The sequence below is a fragment of the Lepidochelys kempii genome, chromosome 9 (genome assembly GCF_965140285.1).
Source record: "Lepidochelys kempii isolate rLepKem1 chromosome 9, rLepKem1.hap1, whole genome shotgun sequence".
NCBI lineage: Eukaryota > Metazoa > Chordata > Testudines > Cheloniidae > Lepidochelys > Lepidochelys kempii.
The window spans coordinates 97538442-97563095 of NC_136388.1; the positions used below are offsets into that span (position 1 = coordinate 97538442).

General features: G+C 41.8%; 1 protein-coding gene across 14 annotated transcripts in view; it reads left to right on the plus strand.

Annotated features, from left to right (window-relative positions):
- Window positions 1-769: 769 nt before the first annotated feature.
- ARHGEF6 (Rac/Cdc42 guanine nucleotide exchange factor 6) overlaps window positions 770-24654 on the plus strand; it is an 83770-nt gene continuing 59885 nt past the window's right edge. For 13 of the 14 annotated variants that reach the window (XR_012160633.2, XM_078854263.1, XM_073358442.2 and 10 more), the window contains exons 1-5: window positions 770-1398; window positions 2568-2651; window positions 14155-14239; window positions 19674-19801; window positions 20217-20418. Coding sequence is in view for 13 of the 14 variants with exons in the window: in XM_078854263.1 (XP_078710389.1) it covers window positions 1234-1398; window positions 2568-2651; window positions 14155-14239; window positions 19674-19801; window positions 20217-20418 (664 nt within the window). In the remaining variant the exon portion in view is untranslated. Of the gene's footprint in view, window positions 1399-2567; window positions 2652-8235; window positions 8530-14154; window positions 14240-19673; window positions 19802-20216; window positions 20419-24654 lie in introns of those variants that run through there. The other variant, XM_073358453.2, reaches the window with a different exon arrangement.

Sequence of the window (24654 nt, forward strand, 5' to 3'; positions counted from 1 at the left end):
CCAAATTTTTGGGTTCCGTATGCAGCCACCTAGGCTGTATATGCCTAAGAATGGCCCTGGCTTTACTTTGTCCCAGATCTGTCCTGGGGAGGACGGATAGCTTGGTGGTTTGAGAATTGGCTTGCTAAACCCAGGGTTGTGAGTTCAATTCTTGAGGGAGCTATTTAGGGATCTGGGGATTGGTCCTCCTTTGAGCAGCTGGTTGGACTAGATGACCTCCTGAGGTCTCTTCCAACCCTGATATTCTATGCGAGTTCTTTATGCACACTGCAACTTTTAACTTTCCAAAGTACAGTGGAATAGTTCATATGTGTTTTAGTATGGTGTGTCCTGAGTAGAACTTGTTGAAAAATTGTTTAAACTCTTGTTTCCAGTGGAAAGTGTGCTTTCTTCTATGTTGTTTTGTGAAACTTCGTATTCTTATCAGTATTTTTATCTAAAATGTTCATTTATCATTTTTCTGTGCTCAGAATAACTTCAACAGTGATATTTTTAACAAGGGGGGTGGGTGTGTGTGTGTGTGTGTGTGTACACGGAGGGGAGGGCAGAAGAAATCTCACCATATGGCTAAACTGCCTGAAAAGCTCGTATTTCAGATTTTGAAAATGGAAAGAGTCAATGTGTTCTATAAACACTATGTAAGATTTGTAAAAATTATCTCTCAAAAAATAAAGTTATTTAAAAATGTTTTATTGATTTTTTCAATTAAATTTTCAAGCTCTTAATTGTTGACAGCAGTCCTGATTCTGCACACACTTGCAAACACTTAAACATATGCATAACTTTACTCACATGTATTGCTATTGACTTCAGTGGGACTATACACAAGGGTAATTATATACTTAAGATCTTGCAGGGTTGCTCCCCTATATTAGGATAAATTACTCAGATAAGATACTGATGGATGTGATATAAATATCTAAACAGAGAGGATATTCATTTTTATTTACAAGCAACCGTTCAACCCAAAAGTTCTACTTACTTTCACCATATTTAAGCACAATAATACAGGACCTGAAACCATTTATACAGCCACAAACTTGTTTCTTCATTTAGAATGAGCATAGCTTCTGTTTTTTTAAAAATCACAAGTTCAGAGGCTTTCAATGCAGAGTTAAAAGTTGTTTCAAGCTTTCGCTCTGCAGTCAGTAGAAGAGGCAGGAAGATGCAATCACGGATGTGGGTTAGGGTTTGTAGCTGCACTAAACTGTAGTGAAGGCAGAATTCTTAACGATGAATTCAGAAGAGCGAATCGTGACATGGCTTATTTCATTAGGAGTTTTAAATTCCCCCAAAAAGATTATAGGTGATCCAGAGCAGTTCTTGAAAGCTTCTCTGAAAGATGGAGTAGTACTTTGCAAATTGATTAATCGGCTTCTTCCAGGATCTGTGGAAAAGGTAACAACTTAAGTGTATTTTGGTAGTCACTATGGCAGGAGCATCTTGCTACACTGTGCTGCATGTCTCTAATACTCTGAGAAACCAGAGCATGATATTTTACCAGCAGGCACTGTTTCTAATGACTGTTTTTGGAGGAGGGAAGAAAGGAAAGATGCCATCTGTTTTTCAGAGAGACTTCAGTATGTTATCTTGTGTCAAAGTTACTGTATTGTTAGTTGGATTTAAGTAAAATATATAAATTTGGATTGTAGCTTTTTAAAATTTTGTAATCTCTTGGAGAAATTTTGTCAGCAACAAGAAACAAAACAAAAAAAGCATATTGCTTATATTTACAGTTGGAATTGGCTGAATTATGCATGCATGGCGTAAGTCCTGGCATGACTTTTATGCATGCTCTTGTATTTGAAGTAGAAATATTTACTCAACCAGAGGTCAAATCTCCAAGTCTTAGATAATGTATCTATGACTTGTAAATATAATGCTTGAATTTTAAAGACAATTCCATAAAGAATGTACTAATATCTTGCTAACCAGGAAACATAATAGAGAAGGGACTCAAATAGGAATAAAAGTACCTTTCATCAGTGCCAGTTTGTATTTGGTCTGGCCAATACATTTGCAATGTTTTGAAGCTGCTAAACCAAATCAGTACATCGTGTTATAGTTTTATTTGGTACGTAGGCAGACAGTTCAAATCAGCAATAAGTAACTGCAAACAGAAAAGCGGAAGGAGCTTGATGAGAGATAGGAAATGGCAACACAGAGGACAGGCTGTCAGTAAAATGATAGAAAAAACAGATTCCTCCCCATCCTATAAAACAGGAACCTTTAAAAAAATAAGTTGAACTAGCTGGATATATGTCTCCATTTATGTATGTAGTGGTGGTTTTGGGCAGTGTGCTGATAAAGGTCAAGCTTCTCACTATCACTTAGGGCAGTGTCATATGCTGACATTCAAAACAATATGCCGACCATTTAGATTTATGCATCATTTCCTCCAGTGGCTCTTCCTGGTTCAACAGCTTGCCTACCACCCCCGAGCCTCCCCCTAAAAAGCTTCTCTAATTCAGAATAAGATGCACGTTGTCAAATATCCATGCAAGTCTGGTGAGCAGAGACTTTCCTGATAGTAATACAATAATCATGTCTGGGTTTTGTTTCTTTAGTATTGTCTGGAGCCCAAAAATGAAGCAGATTGCATCAGCAACATTCAGGAGTTCTTAAAAGTCTGTGCCACACTTAAAGTGGAGGTAAGTTATTCCACTTATCTCCATTACACTTTATAAAATGATTATTCTGCTAATCTATTTCCCTTGTGAATGTTCCTAAATGAGATCACTTAGCAGGAGATTAAATTGATCATTATTGGTAATCTCTTGTTTTAGTAAAATACATGAGTTTGAATTCCTTAATATTCGGGACAGGGATTCAGAGAAATTTTGCAAATGTAATAGTGTCTCAGAGTTGAATAGACTACCTTTCAAGCCTTTGAGATGGAGCTAAATGTTGAAATAGGAACATGTACTAAAAATAACATTCTTTCTAGAGAGAGCTGAGGAGTTTGATCCTGTTGAAGATTTTTTGGTACTAAAGAAAAATTCATTCAATCCTCAGCCCTGCTTTAGTTTTCCTTATATTGTAGTAATATTAAGACTACTTTACATTTATCCAAGGCCTTTCCTCACAAAGGGTTCTTGTGTTAATTGTGATAGAATAAATGGTTCCAGAGAGTCAAAAGTAATAACATGACCCTGTCTCCGTTCAACACTAAACGGTTAAATAAAACTTCCGATTTTGAGTACAGAGACCTTGGCCTACTTAGTCCCATGGCAAACATACTAGAAAATTCATGCCAAAGTCTAGAAATTTGTTGATCAGGATACACAGGAGAAAAAAGAATCAGAAGAAGACATTTTGGAATTCAAATTGATGGGTTAACAGAACAAACTTAATCAGAACCTATCTAAATCCCTTTTTCACATAGAGCATGTGTTAGTCTTTCTTTGTCAGGTAGTCCTTCTTAGTGGGGAAGAAAGGGTTGGAACCTTTTATAAACTTTCACCTACTTTCCAACAGCTAAACTTACAATTGGGGTAGGCCTGATAAACCCCGGTTATGACAACAGGATCCTAAAATGCTTTACAGATATTGGGCCTGATTCTGCAAAACATATTTGTATAGATGTAGCCTTTACTCACACACAAAAAGTCAATGAAATCAAAGGAATTACGTAAATATCATCTGATTAAATGAGTAGGGGTTGCAGAATGTGCCTTTTATATGGTCCCAAAGAGTGCAAGCTGATTCCTGTGCCCAAGCCTAGCCCCAATGTGAGTGGAAGAGTGTGCCCACCCACAAAAGGTTGTGGGATCAGGGCCTAAATGACTGTGCTGATTCTTCAAAATAGAAGTTCAGTTAATTTTGCTATATACTTTCAGACTGGTCATGTGGCATCCCTTGAGTTTTAAAAAAAAAAAAAAAAAAGCCTCTTATTTCACACAAAGGACATCTTGCCATGGAAGTTTATTTGAAAATTTGGCATTAACTTCCTCAGAGTGCTAATGATGAGTCTGAGGAAAAAATACTGTTTTCAAGGGAAATAAGTAGAGCTGGTTGGGAATTTTTCGACAACTTTTTTTGTCAGAAAATGCTGATTTGTGGAAAAGTGTCAGTTTAGACTAAACTTTCTTCTGGAAGGCTTCTCGGGTTCAGGACGGAATTTCTGGTCAAAATGAGGGAGAAAGAGAGACCCATATCAGAATATCCACTCACCTGGGATGTGGAAGAATTACTCCAAATCAGACAGAGTAGGAGCTTGAACCAAAGTTACCTACATCCCCGATAAGTGCCCTAACCACTGGACTGGTGGCTATTCTGTATATTAACTGAAGCACATGGCATTAATAAAAAGCCATTATTTAAACAATTTCTTGGTTTTCACATAATTATTAGAAATCCCAGAAACAGTCATACTGTAAAAACATTTCTAAAAACAGGAATTTTGCTTTTCCTTAACTTTAGCACAAAGGCGTCAGATACTGCAAAGCCTTACTCACTCGGGTACCGCCAGTGAATTTTACTTATGGAAAGTATCGTCTCTGAGGCCAATATGAGAATTGGCACTTCAAAATTTGAAAAATGTAAATTAGCTCTATAGTTAGTCAAAAAATGGGAATTTAGCAAAAAAAACCCCATCTTTTCCCCCATTTTTTCCCAATTTCAATATTCTGTCTAAATTGGAAGAATTTCAGCCAGCTGTATTCAGTGGGAGGAGATGGGGAGGGAGATGGAATGACCAGTAAAAGTGAAGTCATTAATAGAGGAGCTCCTTCCAGATTTGGATTGAGAGACAGTGGCAGAGGGGTCTGCACTTACCAGTACCTGTGTTTCATTTCTGCTATGCATAAAGCTAGAGAGGATTCCATGCTCAGGGCTGTCTGACCAGCACCTTTCACAAGCATTACTTTCACTTGGAAAAAAAACAACTAGCTTTGGGACCCCCCCTGCAGCAGCTGTTTACAAATGCAAGAGCAAGTCTGAACTATGAGGATGTACACCTGAGCTTCAGCACTGATGAAAGTCATGGAAACCATGGCCTGCAAAGTATCGGGGTGGCACTTGGAGAATGGAGATAAAGGAGCACAAAAGAGGAAATTTGGTTGGGCAAGGCAGCAGTACGTGAGAGGCAACATCTGGATGGCGAACTTTGTGAGATGTAGGGATGGGTTGCTTTCCTCAGGGAAAGCTCAGACTCCCTCAGGCATGAGGGAAACGGCAAGCCTAGGATAGAAAATACAGAGAAGAGATGGAGAGAAGGAAGAAGAGAGAAAAAGAGTGGAAGGAAGGAAAGAAAAAAAACCAGGATTTTGTATGCCATCTTGGTATTACATAATCCACAATAAACTCCCCACCTCAGCATACCCCAGGCTTGTTCTGAAAGGACCATTTCTAGGGAGCAAGAAGATTTCGGCTGATTCCTTATTTTCTCTGTTGGGACTGCTGGGTGTGAATTACACTGGTGGTCTCTTGTGGAGTAACACCTGAACCTGACCGCCATGAACCGGAGTCAGAACACCAACTGTCCTCCACAGATCACTGGAAAGCCATTGAGTGTTCATGACGTACAGTCACTATTGACTTTGAGTTCAAATGTGTAAACTCTTTTCCCACCCACCGTGATTCAGATGTGAGGCAGGGCTGCGTAAGAACCACCTACATTTGGTTAGGTGATACAAAGCAAGGAGAAAGCTCCTGTAGAGACTCACCAGATACCATGTACTCACATGTTTAAGGACACACTTAAAAGTCCAAGCTGGACCGAGTGATAAAAAGCGGCTCTTATCCCTTTTCCCATCCCCATTCTCTTAAGCAAACTCATCTCCTGAAATCCTGTTCCTTTTGAGGTTATCAGCTTCTGCACTTTCTGTCTACCTCATGTCATAACATTTTGTTGGTGACTTCACATCGGTTTCCACAGCAATAGTGACACCACAAGCAAATCAAGGATAAGTTTATTCAGGTGGAGAATAAACAGTAATATCTATTTTTGGTACCTACCATTACCATATTCTTTGAGTTCCTCACAAGCTTTAATGTATTTATCCTCACACCATCCCTGTGTGAGAGGGCAGTTCTATTCTCCTCATACGGACAGGGAACTGAGACCCAGAGAGACTGAGTGACTTGCCCAGGGTCATGCAGGACATCTATCATGGAGCAAGGAATTGAATTTGGGTCTCCTGAATCCCAAATTTGCACCCTAGCCACTGGGCCATCCTTCCTCTCCAGTAGATTATTACATTTTACCTTTACATGCTTATGTGCAACTCCTAGCATGCACACACATGAGAAGGCTGAATTTGACTGGATGTTTGTTTATTTTAACAAGAAAGAGAACTTTATTTAGCAAGGTAAAATGGTTATTGGTGTGACAAAATAGTTCCTACAAATGGCTGGATTTCTGAACCAAGCCAGGTACCTGCAACATTAATCAGATATTTGGATTAAATCATATAGTCAAGAGTCAATATCTGGATAGTAGAGTATGGAACTTTGGTGTTGCAGTTCTGAGCAGTTGGAAATCTGGGCTGCAAGCTCTAAGGCCCTGATCCTGTAAACACTTTTGCATGTGCTTAACTTTAAGCATATGAGTTAGTCTCATTGACTTCAGTGGAACTACAAATCGGCTTAAAGTAAAACATGTACAGAAGTGTGCAGCAGGATTGGGGCCAAAATTTTGGTTTTTATATTAGCTCTCAGTCCAATACTTCCATGAGCCATTTCCTTTCCAAAATGCAGCCAAATACTTTACTGAAGTGTACTGGGAATTTCACACTTCATGGAAGCAGGGTTGTAATTGAACATATGGACAGGAAGAGCCAGGAGGCTTTGAGGTTGCTGTTTGGGGCAATATTTTATTTTTTTAAATGTCACTTCCTTGATTAAATTGTGATTCTTTCCCAGGGCTTTGAATAGCAATTTGTCTCTCTTTTTAAGAAGTTTAGAAAAGCTGACACTTTTTCATTTTAACAGTCTGTTGTCTCTTTGCCTTTGTTCTCTTGATATTGGGCTTTTATTGGATTTTTTCTGCCTTTATCCCACCTGGTTATTCGATCCATATTGGTTTCTATCACCTTCTCTTGATAGTTCTGACAGTTGTGTTGGTCATCACTACTACTAATTTTTCTTCTTAAGATATTGTGATAGTGGGAACCACCAGCGTGTGCTGTTGTGTATATAGTCTTACAAGTCCTTTTTCCTACCGCAGGAGCTCTGCTGGCTGGCTATGGAGAAAAGCTGCAGTGTTAATTTGGTGGGTTTCTATTTGAGGGAGCTGTGGCAAGCGGTAGGAGAGCTGGTTTTCTTCCCTGACTGGAGTCAGTGCTTGGGGTAGAGCTGCTCCCTGGGAACCCTGCACTGGCCTTTGGGTGGAGATTCCCGCCAGAAAGGATTACCTGGTTGATTTTGAGACCACTTTTGTGCCAGGTTGCTGTAAATAAAACAATTTACATTAAGAAAATACTTTGTTTCCATGCCACAGACTTCTCCATCCCCAGAGAAACAAACTGCAAGGCCCCTGACAGATGCTACTCTTTGGCGGAGGGATGACAGTATTTTAGAGGTAGTGATTAAAATAGATGGAAACGGGATGGGTGAGATCTTCTTGGCAGCAGCTAGAGCGCTTTTCCCGTCCCCCAGCCAGAGCAAAGCGAGCGAGCTCCTTTTGCTTTGGCAGAGAGGGAAACGGAGTTTCTCCCGTATTTAACCTGTTCCCAGAGCTGCCTTCAGCGCTGGGCGGGTCTGAGAAGCGGCTACCCGAGGCACCGAGCGTTTGGCGAGGCTGCGAAGCGGACACGCTCGCTTTGGCGAGAGATGCGCCGGGCACTAGAGGCATCTCCGGGCGTTGACTCTGCGCCAGCCCGGCTGGGGCTGCAGTGCGGGGGAGCAGCTCTGCGCGCTGGGAACCGCCGGTAGAGCGCCAGGGAAGGGGCCCCGGGCTCCGGCCAGGGCCGGCAGCTGCTCGCCCTGGGGGCTGGGGCGCCCTGGGGGCTGGGGCGCCCCGGGCCGAGCGCTCCCCGGACCCGGCCGGGCGCAGCGTGCGCGCTGGGGGGAGGCGCTCCCTGTCACTTCCCCTTCCTAGCGCCGCGATCCGGCTCCGGGTCAGAGCTAGCAGCCGCCTTCCGCACCCAGCAGCGCCGCCTCCGCCGCGGACAGACCCGGGGGGCCGCTGTCATGCCCCGGGGGTGGCCACCATGCCGCCCTGCGCCGCACGGAGCCTGAGTGCCCGCTCCTGCCGTGAGTAGCCGGTGCCCGCCGCGCCGCTCCCTGCCCTGGGTGCCCTGCGCTGTCTGCACGGCCCCCCGTGCTGAGTGCCCGGGGCCCCCTGCCCTGCGCCCACCGCCCTCTTCCCGCCGCCCCCGGCCTCCCCCTCGTCCTCTGTCCCGCAGCTGGTGTCTGGTGCCCGCACTGCTCGGGGCTAGGGCGCATGGGAAGTGTCGCGCACACACAGCCCCCTCCCCACAGCAGCCTCCTCTCGGCAGCACGTTGATTCAGCGGCAGCCTCCGCCACCAAGTCCCCTGCTCACCGCCTGCCATCGCAAACCCTTCTCTGACCTTCCGTGGCAGCAGGTAAAGTCAGTCACAACTTGTGGAGCGTGGCCCGTTCTGATTGTGTGTGTCCGGCTCCCCCCGGTGTGCTTAGTGCATGCAGAGCTAGGGCAGCCCGTGCTCCGCAGTGACTGAAGCCGCCGTCTGAATATTTTAATGTTCGGCGCTGTTTATGTTTGGAGAGAGGATGCAACCAAGGCTGGTGGGGAGCGGAAACAATTGTACCGGGGCCCTGAGCTCAGCCCTTCCCCCATGCCCCCCGCCATCTGTAATGGGTGAAATAGGAGGGGGTGGGGCCCGAGATACCAGGGTCCCAAATGTCTCTGGACCGGCACAAGTTGCATAAGTGACATTTATGGTGGTCGAATCTGAAAAGTGATTTGCTCTTTATGTGGAGAAGGTGCCATGCCTAAAAACGGTACAGCGTACAAGAAAGACTGGCCAGTACCTAGGGTGTTAGGAAAGGTGGAGGTGTGACCAAAGTAGTGCTGCTAAGACTGTGGGACCAGCTATTTTGTGCTGTGCAGAATCTTCCTTGAGGAAATTCTCTTCATTAGAGCAAGGACTGGATAGTGCTGATTAAAACATTCCCCCCAGTTCTGGCATATCTCAGTTTTGCTGGTTTTCACAAATATAATTTGGTATAATATACAGATAGATATAATAGTTTACCTGTTCCTGCTTTCATTGAAATCCATGACAAAACTCTCATAGACTTCAGTGAAAGGAGGATTGGGCTCCTAATTGCCAAAAAGGACTGACTGCCTAATAGTTACAGCAGCAGGTGGGACTACTGCTGGCTTAGTTCACAAACCTTTGTTCTGTTTTGGTCACTTGGGTCTATATCCTTGTTGTCGGTTTCACTTTGAGTTTTGGGTTTGTGCTAATGGTCTGAGTTTTGTTGGTTTCATGTTAGAACCATGCAAATCTGCCTTTCATCCGAAGACCTAATTCATTGTTAAAAGGTTCTTAACCCTTGGTGAACCTCATTCACATACTGGGTTTATATAAAACCAGATATTCCAAAACTTTCTCACACATCCCTGGGTTTTATTCCCAGTTAGTGACTTGCTAAATATGTTAGAGCCTGATTTTGAGAGATGCTGAGCGCCTACAGCTTTTATATAAAATGAGTGGAATGTCTCTCCCTTCTGCAGACCTTAAGAAATTAAAAATGGCTATGCTGGGTCAGACAGTGGTCCATCTAGCTCAGTGTCCTGTCTTCTGACAGTGCCCAAGGCCAGATGCTTTAGAGGGAATGAACAGAACAAGGCAATTTATCAAGGGATCCATCCCCTGTCATCCAGTCCCAGCTTCTGGCAGTCAGATGTTTAGGGACACCCAAGCATGGGATTGTGTCCCTGACCATCTTGGCTAATTGCCATTGATGAGCCTATCCTCCATTAATTTATCTTACTCTTTTTTGAATGCATTTATATATTGGCCTTCACAACATCCCTTGGCAACATGTTCCACAGGTTGGCTGTGTGTTGTGTGACGAAGTACTTTCTTCTGTTTGTTTTAAACCTGGTGCCTATAAATTTCAGTGGGTGACCCCCGGCTCTTGGGTTATGTGAAGAGGTAAATAACACTTCCTTATTCACTGTCTCCACACCATTCATGATTTTGTAGACTCTATCATAACCCCCCTTCATCATCTCTTCTCTCAGGTGAACAGTCCTAGTCTTTTTAATCTCTCCTCATATGAAAGCTGTTTCATCCCTTAATTATTTTTGTTCCCCTTTTCTGTATATCCTTTCCAATTCTAATATATCTCTTTTAGCTGGAGCGACCAGACCTGCACACAGTATTCAAGGAGTGGGCATACAATGGTTTTATATAGTGGCATTATGATATTTACTGTCTTATTACCGATCCCTTTCCTAATGGTGCCTAGCGTTCTGTTAGGTTTTTTGACTGCTGCTGCACATTGTGTGGATGTTTTCAGAGAACTATCCACAATGACTCCAAGATCTCTTTCTTGAATGGTAACAGCTAATTTAGACCACATCATTTTGATTACATAGTTGGAATTAGGTTTTCCAATGTGTATTGCTTTGCATTTATCATCTGAATTTCATCTACCATTTTGTTGCCCAGTCACATAGTTTTGTGAGATCCCTTTGTAACTCTTCACATCTGCTTTGGATTAAACTATTTTGAGTAATTTTGTATCATCTGCAAATTTTATCACCTCACTGTTCACCCCTTTTCCCAGATCATTTATGAATATGTTGAACAGCACAGGTCCCAGTATAGATCCTTGGGGGACTCTCCTATTTACCTCTCTCCATTCTGAAAACTGGCCTTTTATTCCCACCTTTGTTTTCTGTCTTTTAACCAGTTACTGATCCATTAAAGGACCTTCCTTTTTATCCCATGACTATCTACTTTGCTTAAGAGCCTCTGGTGAGGCTTTCTCAAAATTCAAGTACACTATATCCACTGAATCACCCTTGCCCATATGTTTGTTGACCTCCTTAGAAATTGGTGAGGCATGAGTTCCCTTTACAAAAGCTGTGTTGTCTCTTCCCCAACATATCATTCATCTATATGTCTCATAGTTCTGTTCTCTACTATCGTTTCAACCAATTTACCAGGTACTGTACTGAAGTTAGGCTTATTGGCCTGCAATTGTCGGGATTGCCCCAGAGCCTTTTTAAAAAGTCAGCATTTCATTATCTCTCTGCCAGTCATCTGATACAGAGGCTGATTTAAGTGATAGGTTTCATACCACAGTTAGTAGTTCTACAATTTCATATTTGAGTTCCTTCAGAATTCTTGCGTGATACCATCTTGGTGACTTATTACTGTTTAATTTATTTGTTTGTTCCAAAACCTCTTCCATTGACACCTCAATCTGAGACAGTTCCTCAGATTTGTCACCTAAGAAGAATGGCTCATGTGGGAATCTCCCTCACATCCTCTGCAGTGAAGAATTATGCAAAGAATTCGTTTAGCTTCTCTGCAGCAGCCTTGTCTTCTTTGATTGCTCCTTTAGCACCTGGATCCACAGGAAAGGATTGCTGCTCTTCTAATCTCCCTCCAAGCTCCCACCTCTATCCACTTCCTCTCTCCCTCTTACAGTTGAGGACTGGGAAAGCTGCAGCTGATTTTATCCTAATATGATGTCACCAGTGTGGCCACATGTTTCCATTGGAGGAAGCCAGAATCTGTTGTTTCTAATGTAGGAAAAACACCATCACTCAGTTTGGGTAAATTGGTGTGGGTTCGTTGACTTCAGTGAAGCTACACTGATTTACACCAGCTGAGGAGCTGGCCTCTTGTCTTTTACTATCATAAAGTATCGGTGGAAAGAGCCACACACACTTCTCCTTTTGGATTTGCAACTCATCTTTAATTAAGAGAACAAAATTAGGGACTAGAGAAACAGAAGGAGTAGAGTTTATATCTTACAAGTAAGGGCTTGTCTACATTATTCTAGAATAAGGTATGGAGTGAATTTAAAGTGCAGTAGTTTTTTCAGAATAACTCCCTACGTGAACACTGTTATTTCAGAAAGCTATTCTGATCAGTTTCCCCAATGTAGATAAACCTAAAAGTTGTTTGCTTTCCTTCCATCATCTTCCATCACCTTTTGCACGTGTGTGCGCACACACACAGAGGGTATGTCTACATTAGACTTTTGTATCTCAGGTTAATTGAATGCCAGTTACCTCGAGGTGTAAAAGTCTAATGAAGATGAGCGCACCCATTCATTCTGGGTCTGGAGAGAATACGGCTTTCTTGAAGTATTTTTCTCATTCACTCCTTTAAAAAATATACTGATGCCACCATTCCAAGTCTGTTTTCCTTGACTGCTGAAGTGGAAGAAAAGGACATGACCCAGAAAATGACACAGCAGAGAAAACATAAGCAAATGTTGCAATCCCAGTGTTTACTTTCAGAATGAAGCCGTGCTAACATCACATCCACTAGTCACTGCCAATGGGGTCACTGTACTCGTGAGCTCTTTTAGCCTCCCTTTTGAGGGAGAAACTAATGTTGCTATTTAAAGCTGAAACCCTTGTTCAAGTAGCACCTACTGCAGACACCAGTGGGTAGTGTATGGCCCACTCCTGTGGGAGTCTTACAGAAACAAACCCAAGAACAGATTCAGCACACGCATTAGAAGATCTGCTTAGAGTATCCCCAATATATGTGGAAACTTCCTTCAATCTTACAGAGTTATAGAAGTATCAAAGGGATAAGTCTGGGTAGTTTGGAGTAGTGTCATTTGAAAAGGAAGCTACTAAGTTTAACACACCCATGTTTCATACAACTCTAAATGGGGAGGCTTCTGCTTATTAGAGTTTTATCAGAGGTGGTTCTAATACCTCTTCTTGCAGATGATATTCTCCTAGATCCAAGTGGTTATAGATTTTTAAAACCGAGAACTGCATGTTGTCTTCCTCACCTACTGTGTAGTGCCTGCTGCTCAGATGCTCCGTGATGTGTGTGGCACGTACGCTTAGAGAGAGAGAACGTATAGAAGCTTGGATTCAGGGGAGGGCAAAGGCACATTTTACTTCTAACTTTATTAGGAATTTGGTAAATGTGCCTGAGGAACTATATGTAGGAAATGAAAAAGGGCCACATCAAAGAGTAACCCCTCTTTCTGTGAATTTTTTAAGGTAATGAATGATCTTGTGCTTGTTTTTCACGAAGTACTTTTTAGTGCACTGGGAGAATCTGTCAATGGATAGTGTCTGGCTGGACAGTGGCTAAGGCCTTCCGTGCTCATTGGCTTTGCAGAACTATAGCTCTAGCCCCAGTACAAAGTATACCTCTTAATGAGCAGGTGGTGTCCACAAAGCTTCTTGTACCTCTTCAACCCCACCCAAGGTTTGGAAGGATTTGCACAGACCCTCTGCACTAAGGTGAATTTTTTCCATATCAAAGAGTGAGACTGTGGCTAGAGTGCTTTAAAAACCCAAAAAGCATCTCCTCCATTATACTGGATTGGTGTAACCGTGAATGCCACTTACAATGCAGAATTTTATCTCCAGGGTGATGATGGTCTAATAGGCCAGGTCCAGAAGATCCACTGACCCCAACAGATCACTGACATGAAAATAAAACCCTTCCCATTGATATATATTTTTGCCACCTGCTAATTGAAGCAATGAATCTTTTTGAATGGAATGTCTTATACACTGGATAATGAGTGCCTGCTGCCTGGGATAACTGTAAATATGTACCGCGTGCTATGTTGTAAGTGCAGAACATCCTGTGTTTGGCACCATCGCTGTTAAAGTATTTACACTCTCAGGCCCATTAGCTTAGATTACTAAAATGGCAGTGAAATCATTCCTTCCCTCTAAGCAAGTGACAAAACTCTGAATTATTTCAAGGGGAGCAAGATCTGACCCTCATTTGCCAACGTCTTCCTTTCATGTCCATAGCATCCTGCTCTGAGTGGGTACATGCACCTTCTTTCAGCATCTGTTGCCAGTTTAACTTCACTAAGCTAAAAGGAAGTTGAACAAATCAACTCCAAAACCTCTTCCTATATTTGAAATGCTGCAAAGATGCTTAAGGGGTTTTGACCATTTAATAATCACTGTCGTTGCTTACCAGAGTGGGCCAGTAAAACTGGGATTATAAGATGTTTTGTGTTAAACTGACATAGTTCCTTTTTTACAGCTCTTTGATGCACGCGATCTGTATGCCGGAGGAAATTTCTCCAAGGTGCTGAATACCTTAGCAGCTGTAAACAAAGCTACTGAAGGTATGAAAACTTTTATCTTTTTTTTAAAATACTACCTCTAAGTATGGTCTACTATTTTTAGTAACTCATGATTTCTAATTATTTTCAAAGGTTTGGCAGACAGGACTGCCCACCTGGAGCATGTGGTACAGTGGGATTAACATTTGCATTTCTAGTGATTTAGGACTGAAATGTGCTACCTGAGATATGCATTTTGGAGGTTAGAATCTTCTTTATACTATGGCCCTTTACATGGTTCTGGCTGTATAAATGGACCTTCAAGTGCGTCAGCATAAATCGGCCTTAATATAAATGAGACTCTAGCCCCAACAAATGCAAACATCGAATTTTAAATGGTACATTTTAAAGTTTGAAGAAAAAAGTAGACCATCCGCATTGGACATTTGTTGAATGTCTGGCAATTCTGTGTGTTTAGACGCTCAGTCCAGTGTGTCAATGACCTTTGCTTTTCCTTGTTTAGGTCTGTGAAGTGCGTCTCCCTGATCAGGCATCAGATGCCCGCTATGTGCACTGTGCTACTTACAGTACTGTCGGCTCTGGTCAGTGCAGGAGCAGGTCATTCAGGCAAAGCAAATCTGGGTTGTCCCTTCTCAATATTTAGCTGTTCTCTAAAATTTTCCTCGTTCTTATTTTCTGTCAAATCAGATATAAAGTCAGAAGATTCAAAAGCAAACCACTAAATACCATGAGCGTGGAAACAGTCTTACTTTATTAGGTAGAACTCCCTGCACCCTGTACTGTCTGTAGGAAAGAATTACAGTCTATTCTGGGGAGTGTGGGGGAGGGAGGAGCAGGATGCCTTAATGGGTAGGTTTGGTGAGAGAGCTGCATTTCACAGATCTGAAAAAAGGTTGGAGGCGGGAAGGTAGTTATGGTCCCAATCTTGCAACTGGATCTGCACAAGCAGACCTCTGTGCCCAGTGGAGTCTGTAAGGTTACAAATGGCATACTTTAAAGCCTCTCATGTTTCTTTATTATGTTGAAAATTGCATATTAGGTTATTCACACAGAAAGAATTTAAAAATCCAATTTAATTGTCACCCTTCAGGCCCTTTGTTTACTTTTTGCATTTCTCTCAGGGTGGGAAGGGACAATATGCCCACTCTTGCCTAGTTAGTTGTGCTGTCGAGTCCTCTTGCATTAGTGCAACGCTGCAGGGGAACATACAAAGAAGAAACTTTCTATAGCATTTTAATTCCAATGAGAAACATTTTTGCTGAGCTGAGGTTTTATAAAACCACATTTATACAAAACCTAATTTTGGGGCCTGAGTTTACCTGACAATGCCCCTTTAAAAGAGCTCTCCCTTTTCTGAATGCTGCTCCTCTTAGACAGAAAAATGCAAGTTCTTACCTCCAGGTGTCCAGCTGATCCACTGCTTCTGCTGGTTAGTCAGCTGCCTGAGAAGCCCATGAACAGCAATTCATCCTCAGTGCATCTTCGTAAAAGGCCCTTAGTGGGCTCATTAAATGAAAAGCCCTTTGGGGGCCAATTCAGAAGATCCTTGTGGGCCAATGGGATGCTAGTACAAAATGCAGGTCAGTTGGAAGGTACGCAAGACAAATTTGCATGAAAACAGGATCTTTTGATTTCAGTTTTCATCTGCTCTGGTGCTTTTCCCCACCTGAACTCAGCACCCTCTCTGGTATTGACTGGTTGGCTTTTGAAATTATGATGACATCACAAATGAAGACTTATTTCAGCTAAGGGATGACCTGCAGCAACAGCTAAATATTTAAGACACAAAGATCCTATTTTCAGTTGAAACCATCTCTCGTATCCATTAATTCTTTAGTGCCTTTGGATGTACACAACATACATCAAGCAAAATAGTTCCCATATGGCCTCAGCATATGTCATACATCTCAGAATTGGAAAGGAAGAAAGTCTGATATGGTAGCAGAAATGTTAGCAAACATAATGTAAATTGGAAAAAGTTCTGTAGTGCCAGCAAACTTAATAACAAGTAATGTAATTATAGAGCTAGTGCCTATATGCTATACTCAGGATTGTTGCATTTGATATTTATTTATTTATTTATTATGAAAACAAATAACAGGAGGACTATTTGCCAGCAAACTAGATGTTTTAGGAAAGAAGGTTTCTGCCTAATACATTTGGGAGATTGTTCAAGACTATTATAATCTCTTGTCTGTTTGCTGCATATGTCTCAGGTATTTCCTGAGTGTTTAGTGTTTAGGGGCTGATAACAATAGTTTTACATTTATATAGCACCTTTCTGTCTGAAGGATATTATCTGTCTTACAAACTATTTACATATAGAACATCTGAAATGCTCTGCTGTGTAATAATCACTGTTGTTACTTTGCCAAAGGGGCCAGTGAAACTGGGATCATGGGAAGTTTCATGATAAACATCAGTTTGAACACATGCTTTTTCTGTTAAAAGTTAGCATAGCTTGGTACCTGTGACATAATTAATCGTTCAGAGGGAGAAAACCTTTGGAAAGAGGAGAGAGGTAAAAAGCTATAGTTCTAAAATGTCAAACCATTTGGTGGCTTGACCCAGTTCCCAGGAAACAGGAGACCTTGTCCCGGAAACTACTGCCACAGATGGCACAGATTGGCTCCCAGGCGTGTGGTCTCACCAGAGAGGCCCAGAACTAAGGGGATGAAACGCCTCCTCACCCTGGGGTCCCTCCAGTTCAGGGCTGAGTCATGTTAACGGGACAGTGCAGGGAAGCTTGCCCTAATGCTGCCTGGCTGTCATGTGGATAACAGAGATTCCCCTTAGTGGCTTCTCTGAGCTCATGCTTCCCCACCCACTCCATTTCCTCATGCAGAGGACTTTGTGCTAGCCCTCAATGCAATTGCACACCCAGACCAGTGTATATTTGTGAAGCCCACATGCATGGTGACTTCATGGATGCAGTTGTGGAAGGTAACTCTGATTTTCCATAATAGTGTGTAAAGGTAGAATGCAGGACCTCTCTGCATTGCATATCAAGTGTTAGGCTTTCATTTTAGGGGAAAAAATCAGGCTATAATAATATGATCTATCAGGCTGTGATGATATGCCTAAAATAGTATAATCGGGCTCTGAATGGAAAACTCAGCTAGTTTAACCATATTTTGACAACATATGGCGAGCTACCCACAGCAGCATTCCATTTTGGAGCTGGCGTAAAGTAGGATGTCAGTTTGATGTAACATAAATTATAGGTTTTGCTGCCAATTTGTCAGAGTCAGTTTTACATTTGTCCCTGGATATTTACATACGTACAGAACTAGTAATACAAGGAGGTAAAACTTTAAAATCTACAGTAACCAAATAATTTTCTTGGTACTGTTGTTCATGGCTTGGATAGGTTGAGGAATGAAGACTTGTGGTTTATGTACTCTGTCTTTTCAAAACAAATCATGAGGGAAAACATCTAAAATTGGCCACATGCCAGTCCTGCCAGTTTGCTGACCCTCTGAACACTGAAAACAGCTGAAACAAGTGATCAAATGTCAGTACATTTTAGAGAAAAACACCCTGTCTTTGCAAAGTGGGTTTTCATCCTGTTAGTTATTGCTACCAACATTTCAATTCAAGGAGCTAAGAATTAGATTTCACTTTGTGTGCATCAGGCAATCCTATTACATGGGGGTGAGGAAAAGAATTCAGTCAAGAAGAGGTGGTAGAATTACTCATGAACATTGCCACAGATAAGTGGACCATAAATCGTGCTAACCATTGCCACAAACATTATTTATTTTATTATTTGTATTGTGATAATGTCTAGAGCCCCAGTCACAGACCAGCACCCCATTGTGCAAGGTGCTGTACAAACACAGCACAGAATGACTGTCTCTGCCCCAGAGACCTTACAGTCTAACTATGAGCTTGAGCCAGTGCCCACTGAAGACAGCCATTGAGTCCCATTCAATGGTCATTTATTGGATCAGGTCTAGAAAGAGTAGTATGATTATATTACAGAAAATCTCTGGGGGGAAAAAAGACCTGACTAAGAGTAATCGTTCTCCCAATCCTCCAAGATGATGAGCTCCTTTAGCTCCAATTGAAGTTCCTTTCGGAATCACAATGACAATGAGAGTGAAGGGCAACCGGTGCCTTGCAGGACAGGACTGGGCCCTTTATTTTCTAATTTCAACAATGTCTTTTGCAACAACCTTTCCTGAATGTGCTTGATATTTGGAGTTCATCTTCCCCTGTTGCAATAAAGCAACACACTTAGGCTTTGTCTACACTATGCAGCTCTTAGTGACATGGCTGTGCCGCTACTAAAAAGTACGCAGTGTAGCCGCGGTGTGTCGGCATGAGAGAGCTCTCCCACCAACAAAAAACTTCCACCCCCCAAGAGCATTGGTAGCTTTTTTGGCAGGAAAGCGTTCCTACCAACAAAGCGCTGTTCACACCTGCGCTTTTCGTCGGCGAAGCTTTTGTTGTTCAGAGGTGTTAAAAAAAACACACCCCTGGATATTACCCAGGATGGGCAGGGATAGTGTCCCTAGCCTCTGTTTGCCAGAAGCTGGGAATCACTTGATGATTACCCGTTCTGTTCATTCCCTCTGGGGCACCTGGCAATTGGCCACTGTTGGAAGACAGGATACTGGGCTAGATGGACCTTTGGTCTGACCCAGTATGGCCATTCTGATGTTATATTTAAATGGAGTAAGAGTACCTACAGAAAGCCTTTAAATCCCCTATACTTTACAGCTTCTTGAAATAACATCTGCCTTTGCTTCATTTGCAAATGACAGCATATGAAACTCACATGATCTGATTATTTTTCCGATAACATGGAAATGTGAAACAGTAGTAGAGGGTTAATGAGAGCGATAATTTCTTGAAATATGATTTCTCTGTTTGGAAGCATACAAGTGAAAATTCTGTTGTGCAGGGGACTGGATAGTTCATGGGATTGATAGTGGTATAAGCGGTTTCTAGTACTTATGCTGCTGGTTTAAATGTAGCTCAGGTCTATAATGACCAACAGGTTTTTATCACTTGACAAATATTTTAAGTGGCTAGAGTAGAAACAAGTAAACTTATTGGTCACGAAATATAGCCATAAGTACCAGCCACCCACTTATCTCCCACATCTCATGCAGGTGGCATTGAGAATAGAGACCAAGAACTTAATTCCAAAACTGCAAGCTCTGTCTGTTGGAACGGAGGAAGACTCTCCGTTAGCTGTCTGTAGGGATTTATGTTTTCTGTCAGTCATTAGAGGGTGACATCTCATAATCTCTTCTCATGCTAAAATGTAACACATTTTAAACTATTTATTTACATGGTTAATGGCATTGGTCCAATCAAAATAAGCGCTGCAGCATTCAGCTCTGAGCCCCTAAATATTTGGGGACTGTATAGTTCTGTGCATTTATTTGCTCTCTTAATTGTGAGGAAATAGAGACAATTTTGTAAAACACAGATTACATTTCAGTTTATGTTTTTCCTTCAACAGATCAGCCATCAGAAAGGCCATGTTCACATTTATCATCTCATAGCTCGGCTGCCAGCAGCTCCCAGACTAATTTACACGGAACAGCATCTCAGACTTCAAGAGTGTTACGGAGGCAGTCGAAACCTGTGGTACTCTTGATTTAAAATCTAATATCAAGCATAATAGTGACAACCATTGATCTATCATAGAAAAGGGAGCACATTCTAGTGACAAGAGCAGAGGACTGGGAATCAGAGTTTAAGTTCTATTCCCAGCCCTGCAACTAGATTGCTATATGATCTTAAGCAAATCAAATGGCTTCTCCGAGCTTCAGCATATCTGTCTGCAAAATGAGTATACTAATACTTATCTGCGTCTCCTGCTATTGTGAAGGTTAATTATTGCTTGTAAGAGACATTAAGATCCTCTGATGGAAGGTTTTATATAAGGGGGTGATATTATTGCTGTTATAAAAATGCAAACAATAGTATCCTCATGACCTTAGTATAATTCTGGTTACCCCCTGAATTGGTTTCTAATACTCTTTAATGTTTGTTTCCTTAGGAGATGGTCGAAAATGGCAGTTATCAGTTGGTGGTAAAGGCCAGGTTCAATTTTAAGCAGACCAATGAAGATGAGCTCTCGGTGAATAAAGGAGACATTATTTATGTCACCAGAGTTGAAGAAGGGGGCTGGTGGGAAGGTACATTGAATGGAAAAACAGGCTGGTTCCCCAGTAACTACGTCAAAGAAATCAAGTCCGCCGGTAAGCAAATCTTCAGTGGCTCATTGAATAACAGCATAATGCAGTTTGTCCCCTGATGCCTTCCAGAAACTGCAGTTGTTTGTTAAGCAGTGTCAGCGTGCCCAGTGCTGTACCAGAAATAGTGGCAGGAATAGGGATAGAAGGAGACAGCCCCGCCCTTTGCATACCTTGCTCTGCAGCTTCTTCCCATCTCAACTCAGCACTCCTGTCTGAAACGGCAGAGCCCCAACAGCACAGAGTGGGAGTAGAGTAGCTTACATGGCTTTAGAAACAGGAAGAGCATGCTGGGTTGTCTCCATGGCATTTGCCTTCAGTTTTAAGTGGGGGCCAGTTGCTCTCTCCAGTTTCTAAGCACAGAGCTTGCTTTCTGCTGAGGACCTTTCTATGTGTCCGGTACATATTTTCCTTTCAATGTAGCCATTCCTGGGAGCAGTATAATTAACGCTCAGAATTTCACTGTGGAAGCCAGCAATAACTATGTGGCCATAGGGAATGATTCCTTTGTTTATATGTAGCTCTGGCTGATTTCACACAGTATGCTTTATCTAGATGCATCTTCAGCTGCAGGCAGCATAAGAGAAGAGAACCTGCCTGCTGAAATTTTAACTCCTTTCAGTTTTGCCTTGAATTTCCTGTAAATTTTCAAAAAGAATGAGGAGTGCTTGTGGCACCTTAGAGACTAACAAATTAATTTGAGCATAAGCGTTCGTGGGCTAAAACCCACTTCATCGGGACATGCATCCGATGAAGTGGGTTTTAGCCCATGAAATCTTATGCTCAAATAAATGTGTTAGTCTCTAAGGTGCCACAAGTCCTCCTGTTCTTTTTGCTGAGAAAGACTAACACAGCTACCACTCTGAAACCTGTACATTTTCAGAAATCTATGCAACAGTCATGACATCAGACATCATCCTGGTTAACTGCCCTCTTGTGGTTCCAATTCATAGATTCATAGATTCATAGATATTTAGGTCAGAAGGGACCATTATGATCATCTAGTCTGACCTCCTGCACAATGCAGGCCACAAAATTTCACCCACCACTCCTAAAAAAGACCTCACACCTATATCTGTGCTATTGAAGTCCTCAAATTGTAGTTTGAAGACCTCAAGGAGTAGAGAATCCTCCAGCAAGTGAGCCGTGCCCCATGCTACAGAGGAAGGCGAAAAACCTCCAGGGCCTTCCAATCTGCCCTGGAGGAAAATTCCTTCCCGACCCCAAATATGGCGATCAGCTAAACCCTGAGCATATGGGCAAGATTCATCAGCCAGATACTACAGAAAATTCTTTCCCGGGTAACTTGGATCTTACCCCATCTAAAAACCCATCACAGGCCATTGGGCCTATTTACCATGAATATTTAATTACCAAAACCATGTTATCCCATCATACCATCTCCTCCATAAACTTATCGAGTTTAATCTTAAAGCAAGATAGATCTTTTGCCCCCACTACTTCCCTCGGAAGGCTATTCCAAAACTTCACTCCTCTGATGGTTAGAAACCTTCGTCTAATTTCTAATCTAAATTTCCTAGTGGCCAGTTTATATCCATTTGTTCTTGTGTCCACATTGGTACTGAGTTTAAATAATTCCTCTCCCTCTCTGGTATTTATCCCTCTGATATATTTATAGAGAGCAATCATATCTCCCCTCAACCTTCTTTTAGTTAGGCTAAACAAGCCAAGCTCCCTGAGTCTCCTTTCATAAGACAAGTTTTCCATTCCTCGGATCATCCTAGTAGCCCTTCTCTGTACCTGTTCCAGTTTGAATTCATCCTTCTTAAACATGGGAGACCAAAACTGCACACAGTATTCCAGGTGAGGTCTCACCAGTGCCTTATATAACGGTACTAAAACCTCCTTATCCCTACTGGAAATACCTCTTCTGATGCATCCCAAGACGACATTAGCTTTTTTCACAGCCATATCACATTGGCAGCTCATAGTCATCCTATGATCAACCAATACTCCAAGGTCCTTTTCCTCCTCCGTTACTTCTAGTTGATGCGTCCCTAGCTTATAACTAAAATTCTTGTTATTAATCCCTAAATGCATGACCTTACACTTCTCACTATTAAATTTCATCCTATTCCTATTACTCCAGTTTACAAGGTCATCCAGATCCTCCTGTAGGGTATCCCTGTCCTTCTCTAAATTAGCAATACCTCCCAGCTTTGCATCATCTGCAAACTTTATTAGCACACTCCCACTTTTTGTGCCCAGGTCAGTAATAAAAAGATTAAATAAGATTGGTCCCAAAACTGATCCTTGAGGAACTCCACTGGTAACCTCCCTCCAACTTGACAGTTCACCTTTCAGTAGGACCCGTTGTAGTCTCCCCTTTAACCAATTCCCTATCCACCTTTCAATTTTCCTATTGATGCCCATCTTATCCAATTTAACTAATAATTCCCCATGTGGCACAGTATCAAACGCCTTACTAAAATCTAAGTAAATTAGATCCACTGCGTTTCCTTTATCTAAAAAATCTGTTACTCTCTCAAAGAAGGAGATCAGGTTGGTTTGGCACGATCTACCTTTTGTAAAACCATGTTGTATTTTGTCCCATTTACCATTGACTTCAATGTCCTTAACTACCTTCTCCTTCAAAATTTTTTCCAAGACCTTGCATACTACAGATGTCAAACTAACAGGCCTATAATTACTTGGATCACTTTTTTTCCCTTTCTTAAAAATAGGAACTATGTTAGCAATTCTCCAATCATACGGTACAACCCCTGAGTTTACAGATTCATTAAAAATTCTTGCTAATGGGCTTGCAATTTCATGTGCCAATTGCTTTAATATTCTGGATGAAGATTATATGGGCCCCCCGATTTAGTCCCATTAAGCTGTTTGAGTTTCGCTTCTACCTCAGATATGGTGATGTCTACCTCCATATCCTCATTCCCATTTATCATGCTACCATTATCCCTAAGATCCTCTTTAGTCTTATTAAAGACTGAGGCAAAGTATTTGTTTAGATATTGGGCCATGCCTAGATTATCCTTGACCTCCACTCCATCCTCAGTTTTTAGCGGTCCCACTTCTTTCTTTGTTTTCTTCCTATTTATATGACTATAGAACCTTTTACTATTGGTTTTAATTCCCTTTGCAAGGTCCAACTCTACTTGACTTTTAGCCTGTCTCACTTTATCCCTACGTATTCTGACCTCAATAAGGTAGCTTTCCTTACTGATCCCTCCCTTCTTCCACTCCCTATATGCTTTCTGCTTTTTCTTAATTATCTCTCTAAGATGCTTGCTCATCCAGCTTGGTCTACAACTCCTGCCTATGAATTTTTTCCCCTTTTTTGGGATGCAGGCTTCCGATAGCTTCTGCAGCTTTAATTTAAAATAATCCCAGGCCTCCTCTACCTTTAAACCCATAAATTCTTCAGTCCAATCCACTTCCCTAACTAATTTCCTTAATTTTTGAAAGTCAGCCCTTTTGAAATCAAAAACCCTAGTTGCAGATTTATTTTTGTTAATCCTTCCATTCAATTTGAACTGAATTAGCTCATGATCACTTGAGCCAAGATTATCCCCTACAACCATTTCCTCTATGAGGTCCTCATTACTCACCAAGACCAAATCTAAAATGGCATCCCCTCTAGTCGGTTCAGCAACTACTTGCTGAAGGAATCCATCAGCTATCGCATCTAGGAAAATCTGAGCCCTATTATTATTACTAGCACTCGTCCTCCAGTCTATATCTGGGAAGTTAAAGTCTCCCATGATCACACAGTTTCCATTAGTATTTACTTTATTAAAAACATTAAAAAGGGCTCTATCCATATCCAAATTAGATCCCGGCGGTCTATAGCACACCCCAAGCACTATCCCAGGGGAGGCTCTAATAGTTTTCTTCCCCAATTTAATTGTTGCCCAGACAGACTCAGTCATATCCATTTCATCCCTTCTTATTTCTTTACATTCTATCTCATCATTGATATACAGTGCTACTCCACCACCTTTACCTTTATTTCGGTCTTCCCTAAACAGCACATACCCTTCAATACCTGTAGCCCAGTCATGACTACTATTCCACCAGGTCTCTGTTATACCTATAATATCTGGTTTCACTTCCTGCACCAGTAACTCTAGTTCCTCCATTTTGTTACCTAGGCTCCTTGCATTAGTGTACAAACATCTTAATTTTTGCTGTTTGGCCTCACTCACATTCTGTACCCTATTAGGCACGGTTATTTTACTACCAGTATAACCTATTAGACTT